At 46.9% G+C, this 7,349-nt stretch overlaps 1 protein-coding gene across 1 annotated transcript; it reads right to left on the bottom strand.

Moving 5' to 3' along the window:
* Positions 1–385: 385 nt before the first annotated feature.
* Positions 386–2,614, bottom strand: LOC102700026 (transcription factor TCP14-like). The gene has a single exon (XM_040520825.1). The coding sequence runs from the start codon at positions 2,043–2,045 to the stop codon at positions 819–821; it is 1,227 nt and encodes a 408-aa protein (XP_040376759.1). The 5' UTR covers positions 2,046–2,614; the 3' UTR covers positions 386–818.
* Between the last annotated feature and the right edge of the window lie 4,735 nt (positions 2,615–7,349).

Genomic DNA, 7,349 nt, shown 5'->3' with positions numbered 1-7,349 from the left:
CCTCTTTCTCTCTGTGGTCCACGGCGCCATCGGTTGCTAGCTTGGCTTCTCTGCAGGTTGTTCGCCCATCAGATGACAAAAACCTTGCCACGCAGCTGGCCAGCCAGCTAGCTACCGAGCCTCTCGTCTCCCTCGTCCGGCCTCCTCCTCCTCCTCCTCTTCCCCCTTGGCAAAATGGCTAGTTTTGGAACGTGGTTTCTGTACGTGGTATCACTTGCCAGGTTGCTATATACGTGTACGTTACGTGCATTTTTCTTAACCTGGAAGCGGATCAGCAAACATAAACCCTAGTTTATGGTCATGGCTGATATCGATCAAAGCTGCTAAAACAATATGCATGGTAATTGAAGGAACGAACTGAAACGTGCATGCAAAAACGGTGAGTAGCTAGAAAACATGAGAGAGGCCAGTAGAAAAACTAGTAGCACTTTGGGGGAAAAAAATGAACCATCGTCATGACATGCAGATACTGGATGCCATGCTTGATTAAAAAAATCTCTCTTCTGCTCGCACTCGATCAAACTCTAAAGCTAAATGAACAAAAAGAACAATCTCTCTGCATGCAGCTGCGTGCGTTTCCCTCATCTTGATTGTCCCTCCCATGGCATCACCTCGCTCTCTCACTCGTAACCACAAGTACAGGTACGTGAGAATGCCATGGAATGCAGCTCTAAGTGAGTCCTTGCAAGGTTGCCTAGGGAGAGAGTGGAAGGAAACCAACAAAAGAAGAAAGAATGAAACCAAGACAAAGAACAGATCAAAGTCACACCGACCGGACCAATGCATGCGTTGCGATCTTCCGAGACCTCCGGCCGGGCCTACGAGTCGCTGGTGCTTATGCTCTGATGCCGCTCGCCGCCGGCTCCGTGTTGCCGCTGGCTAGATCCTCCACCTCCTTCTCCGCCTTGCTCACCGGCGGCATCCGTCACCGCCTGTGTCCGGTATGCATTGAGGGCGGCAAGGATCCCCATGTGCCCTTCCCCTCCGCCTCCTCCTCCGCTGCCGCCACCTCCGCCTCCAACTGGCCCGAGCCCCAGCTGCTGTCCCGGTAGCAGCGCCATCGGTGCAGGGAAGTTCATGAAATGTAGCCCGCTCGGAACACTCCCCCGGTACACGGCGGCGGCCGCGGCGGCGCTACTCATCTGCGGGAACGTCCAAATGGACTCCCCGCTGCCTCCTCCTCCTCCTCCTCCTCCACCACCACCACCGGACGGAGCACCTCCTTGCGTGCTGTTGCTCGGCACCATCCACACGGTGCCTGGCATTTGGCTCTGTGTGTACCCGGCCATCTGCTGCTGGTACTGTTGTTGCTGTTGTTGTTGCTGTTGCTGCTGCTGCTGCATTTCCTGCTCCCAGCGCCGCTTCCTGGAGATATCGGCGGCCGCTGCAGCGGCGGAAGGCGAAGGCTGCACGTCGACACCGACGCTGCCCGAGTGGAAGTTCAACAGCAGCGGGGACGGCGACGATGACGACGAGGCGGGGCCCTCGGACGGGAACCCGAGGCCGACAACCCGGTCCCACGCGTCTGCGCGGGATCCAAACCGTGCGGCGGCGGCGGGGCTAGGTAACGCGCGGAGGTGCGCCGGGGCGGAGAGCGACGATCCGGAGGAGCGGAGAGAGATGTTGAGCGAGGTGAAGTTGGCCGGGATGGTGCCGGTGCCGGTGGCCGCGATCACCGCTGGCTCCGCCTGCTGCAGCAGCCACTCGATGGTCTCACCGTCCGTCTTGTGCCCCAGCTCCCGCGTCAGCTGGAACACCCTCGCCGCGCACAGCGCCGGCATCCGGATGCGCCGCCCCCTCCCTTCCACCTTGGTGTGCCGGTCCTTGGTGGAGCTCCGCTTGGGCGCGGCCTTCCGCACCTGCATCTCCCCTCCGGCCCCGCCGACGCCCGAGCCCGATCCATTATTCCCGTTGCCACCCGCCGATGATGGCCCCCCTCCTGCAGCCGAGCTGGAGCACGGCTGCTCCTCCTTCTTCTCAAGGAGCTGCAAAGGGAAGTTCGGTCGGCGGCCCCCTCCGGCGTCTCCGGCGACGTCCATGGTCATCAATTAGACCATGGTATATATACACAGATACAACCAACCAACTATATCTCTCTCGGCGTGGATTTTTTAGGCAGCTGGTAAATGAGGTGGTTGTTTGAAGAGAAGGGGAGAATGGATTTGATGTCTCCGGGCGGCCTGCCTGCCTCCTCTCTCGTTGTGGGTCTAGCTCGAGAAGGTTAGGTGCGAGGTGGTGGTAGAGAGAGAGAAAGAAAGTCCGAGAAAGAGCTAGCCATCAGGGAAAGATTGTAGGTTGGAAAGAATCCTTCCTCATATGATATGATGGGAGAGGTTGAGGCAGCAATAGGATGGCGAAGCTTGTGCTTCTGCGTGTGCGTGTGGGAGATCACACACTATTTTATGGTGTTTTTGGTCAGGTTCATCCCAGCTGGTGGGTGATCTTAGAGAGAGTGAGAGCTAGAGAGCAGGAGCAGATGACCCTAGCTGGCTAGGTAGCAGGCCAGCCACTGGAGAGGGAGAGGAGGAAGGAGGAAGAGGAAGAAGTGTACTTTGTAGATTGTAGGGCATGGAGAGGAGAGAGAGAGAGAGAGAGAGATGGGTGAATAAATGGATTCTTGATGTTAGAGGAGGCAGAGAAGAAGGGGAGGAGAGAGAGAGGAAGCTGGAGAGAAAGACTAGAGGGCATAGGTGGTGTACATGGAAGGCGACTGGTGATGGTGAGTGAGAGAGAGAGGAGGATAAGGCGGAGGAGGAGAAGGAGAAGAGGAGGGAGGAGGAGGGGCCGACCGGGAGCGGGGAAATTATTAGCTTCACCTAGCGAGCTAGCTAGCAGCTAATCCCATGCACAGTTGTGCATCAGTACTGTGGCAGAGCGTAACGTGATGTGTTCTCCCCCGTTGCTAACTAACGATTATTCCACCAAATGGCTCTCTCACTGTATCTCTCATGCATCAAGATGCTAGTACTAATAGCTGAGAAGGAGATAATTTCGGAGGATTAACTAACTGGTTAAACAAATTAGGCCCAGAGAAGCTATCTTGTTCAGGGAATTGAATGGAAAGCAATGTTATATGCTTCCTTTCTGGATTGGCTGCTTTTGATGAGATGAGAGCACCCCAGACTCTTTAATTTTTGGTTGCCTCCCTTTTGCTGTTTGAAATGTGTTTATTTTTTTCCTCCTCCCGTCTGTGTGCTTCTGCTACTGTCTTTTTTTTTTTTGTAAGAGGAAAAATCTTTAAACTGTGCAGAGGCAGAGTCACTTGGCTCAGGCGCTCCACGTGCGGTGCTCTTTATCATTCATTCAATCCCCAAAGACTGCACTCTCCACTGTTGGCGCCACTCTCCAAGTCAAAATACACATTGAAAATTTTTCTAACAAAGGAGATTTTCTTTTTTCTTCTCGCACGAAAGCCCATTTGTTTTATTGTAAGTATGATTGTATGTGACCAGGTGTGGATATTTTATTTCCTTGAGCTTTTACTTAATTATGAATTCGATGGTATATAGTGATTATTCTGATAAAAAACCATGAATAATATAATTTTTGAGAAAATAATAGAAGAGCATGCTGCTAAGGAGCAAAAAGAAAGAGGTACTCCTAATAAAGTAGGGCCAGCTACACCAGTAATCATTCCATTGCCTTTTGGCCTTTGCTCCTCTCCCCTCCTTTGTTTGCCAGCCTTAGAATCTCTAGTGCCCTAGTTTCTGCTGCTATGGACCAGGTGCACACACAAGTATCCTATATAGCTTTGCATGCCATACTCGACTTGAAGTAGGAGCTGGGACAGAATGAAACAATACTGGAGGGAAAAGCAACAAAAAAAGGGATATTATGTCTTTATATTTAGAAAGCTTTTGCTCTAAATTTACTGTCACATAGCATTCAGATCCCCAAAGAACAATCAACCAAGTCTAGTAATTAAGTTCATTATATATGGTGCGTGAGAATATCTACAATAATATACATATTGTTGGTTTTTCATATATGGAATACCTTAAAAGTATATAAATACATAGATTATCTAAGCATATATAATATGTCATGTTGAAGCCCGACGATACTCCTAAGGAGAGATATTGCTCATATCAACTAAGAAAGGAGTGCTCGTGTAGGAGAGGCCCCTATTTAATTTTTATTGTGCATGGCCATTGACAGATGAACCACATTGCTCTTCTAGGCCCATATTTAAGTGACCATGACGGAGGGAAGTCAAAGGATCAATCTATTCGGGTATGATATGCACAATAAGACCTATACAAAATCAATGAGAACCGTTAAATATCTATAAGAGTATTTATAAGAGCACAAAAGATCATTTGGGGGAGAGGGACTAGAAGTATAAATAGCTAGGCCTCTAGAGGAGGGATACCATCAAGAAACCAATAAGTCAGCACTCAAGTTGTAACCAGCTAAGGATCTAGATTAATGATTATGTATAGATTCAGTTTCTTGCTTGAAGATCTTGACAAACTTGTAAACTAGGTTTTAGGGTTAATCGTATTCTCATGGTACCCAATACCACCAAATCAATACACACCATAGAACATATGGTTACTACTTCTAAGGCGGTCATAGAACAAAAGACTACTACTCTTAATAGGGGTGGAACCTATATAAAATTCTTGTGCACCATAAGGCCGACATATTGAATCACTAAGAAACGACTCTTACCTCTAGGTATATGCATGCTTAATACTATTACCGATAGTCCAATGTACCACATATAAAATACAATAAAAATATTTTTTCGCACTTCGGTTGTAGGGGAGACAAGTATAATCTAAATAGAAACTCTATTAATGTCATGCTAATTAACTAGCCCCAAAAATTACGAGCTATTGAATTAAGGCACCCAGACTTCTCTTTCCATGTCAGGGTTGATTTTAAGTAACATTATGAGTTCCTTCAGCAATATTCTGTCTTTAATGCATACAATTACCCCTTTCTAGTAGCTTTTTTTTTACTTATCTTAGGGTCCCAAGTTGGAGCCCTACCAAAAACCTAACTTCCCTCCGCTGACCATTTTATTTGGTGTGGGCCTAGCTTCATATCTCTGATCATGACCTCCCTGTCAACTATGTTTGCCATAACAATATTAATCACAAGACCGATCGATGATGGAAGATGGATGTGAGAGCGATATGCATGGCAATAGGTGGATAAATCACCACAGAAATTAGCTAGCCTAGTCGGTCTGCATTGACCAGGCCATCCTCTCATTTTTTTTCTAGTCCACTTTGAACAATTTAAAATTACCAAATATAACCGGCCTGGTGATTCGGTCATGTAAGCAGCATACATTGTTGTTCTCGTGGTCTTCCCTTTCGTCTTTGTTTGCTCCCATCCCCCCTGTACATGCATATCTAACTGTTCTTCGGTTGGGTCACTGGATTATTCTTTCACAAAGATATTCCAAACTTTTCTATGCATGCGTGTGAAAAACATGTATTAACTCGTCTGTTGTGGTACCAATTTTTTACAATTAAAAAATCAGAAATGCTACGATACGGGATCCGTTTTGACAGGATCCACGTACGGCAACTACGCTTAGATGGCGACGACGTTTTTTGCTTATGCAACCACAGCGCCTCCGCCATCGCCGCGTCCACCTGCTTCGTCCAGACCACCACCTCACCGCCAATCACCAGGTTGACCTCCTCGGCAGTAAGCCCGTACGCGATATCGACTACCACGACGGCGATGACTGCAGCAACAACGGCGACGACGATGACTACCGCAATGGCGACGACTGCAGCAACAACAGCAGCGGCGGTGGCCGAGAGCAGCTAGCGACGGTCCACGACAGCTGCAACGTCGGTGACGACAACTGCGGCTGCAACGGCGACGGCGGTGGCCGGGAGCAGCTAGCGGCGGTCCACGGCAGCTGCAACGTCGGCTGCGACGGCGGCGACGACAACGAGGATTCATTACCGGTGATATGATACTGTTTATGATAGCACTAGTACCAAATATGATACTGTTCAGATATCATACATGAGGTATCGTGTTACTTGAGCATGTTACTTTAAAGTATCATACACGATATATGTAAGATACGTACCATGTTACCTGGACATGGTAACATGCCTGATACATTGAGGTAGCATGTTCTTTGGAAAGTACCATGTTACTTAGATAAAGTAACATGTCCTGTTATTAACGGTACACCGGTGTACTGTAGCAGCCCCAAAAATATAGTATGTGTATTTAACTTCTTTAACTAAAAAGAAGACAGCTATAGGATTCAACTCATGCATCCAGAAATGAAGCCATGTATGCATGCCCAATTGTCACGACCGGCCGGGAGTTTTGGTTCCGGTGGACGAGACTATCCTCGAAATGAACATCATCCTTATGGGCACCATCATCGTTGTTCATCTTAATTTATATTAGACATACAGGACCCCTCCAAACCTTTTTGCTTCATTTTGAGTGCATCCTCACCACACACTGTATTATTGCTTCATTTAGCTGTTAAATCAAGCGCTAAATTGAAGCAGAGGCTGGTGATTGGTGAAAGGTCCATCTGTTACCGACAACATGTGTTCTTTCTTCCCGCAAAAAAAAAAACATGTGTTCTTTCTTTTTATTTTTGAGGAAAGACCAATATATAGCCTTTTGTTGTATTACAGAACATATAATCCATTAGTTAAGTGGGCACAAACCACAGTGAGAGACATTAATCCCCAAACCTGGGTGTTTCAAGCTAGGTGGTTGAGCAAAACAAAAAAAAATACTGTTGTTCATCATCGTGTACATTAGATTAATAGGAGCTAACATGCATGGACGAATGACAAAAAGCAAAAGTCGTTGGTTGTTACAGGTAAGACAGACAACAATGCTTGGTGTAACTCATCCTTTCCTTTAAAACATCTCTTCTTTTTAGTGCATCACACAGCAGCCACACGACCTTTTGGAGAATTGGAGGTACAATAATATATATCTTAACTGCAACAAATTATCAAGTAAAGCTAGCGTCATTGCACGCATGCATATATATAAGACGCGACGTCAGTTTACTTCTATGATATATATTAATCCATCAGTTTGGTACACATTACAACTCGCTCTACCTTTTCTTCTGTTTAAAGTTGCGTGCGCTCCACAGTAAATAAATGGTTGAATTTGGGATCAGTATGAGAAAAGAAGGAAGGGGCAATCCATTTCTCACCTTTTAATTAGAACACAGTGGATATGTATATATATATATATATATATATATATATATATATATATATGTGTGTGTGTGTGTGTGTGTGTGTGTGTGTGTGTGTGTGTGTGTGTGAGTTACAAGCACTTCCCAGAAAGGAAGTACGTAGTAGTAAAGTGTGCAATTGCACATGGCC

This window comes from Oryza brachyantha, chromosome 2 (assembly GCF_000231095.2).
Source record: "Oryza brachyantha chromosome 2, ObraRS2, whole genome shotgun sequence".
NCBI lineage: Eukaryota > Viridiplantae > Streptophyta > Magnoliopsida > Poales > Poaceae > Oryza > Oryza brachyantha.
The sequence above is the reverse complement of the archived record's forward strand: the minus strand, read 5'-3'. Positions and strand labels throughout refer to the sequence as shown.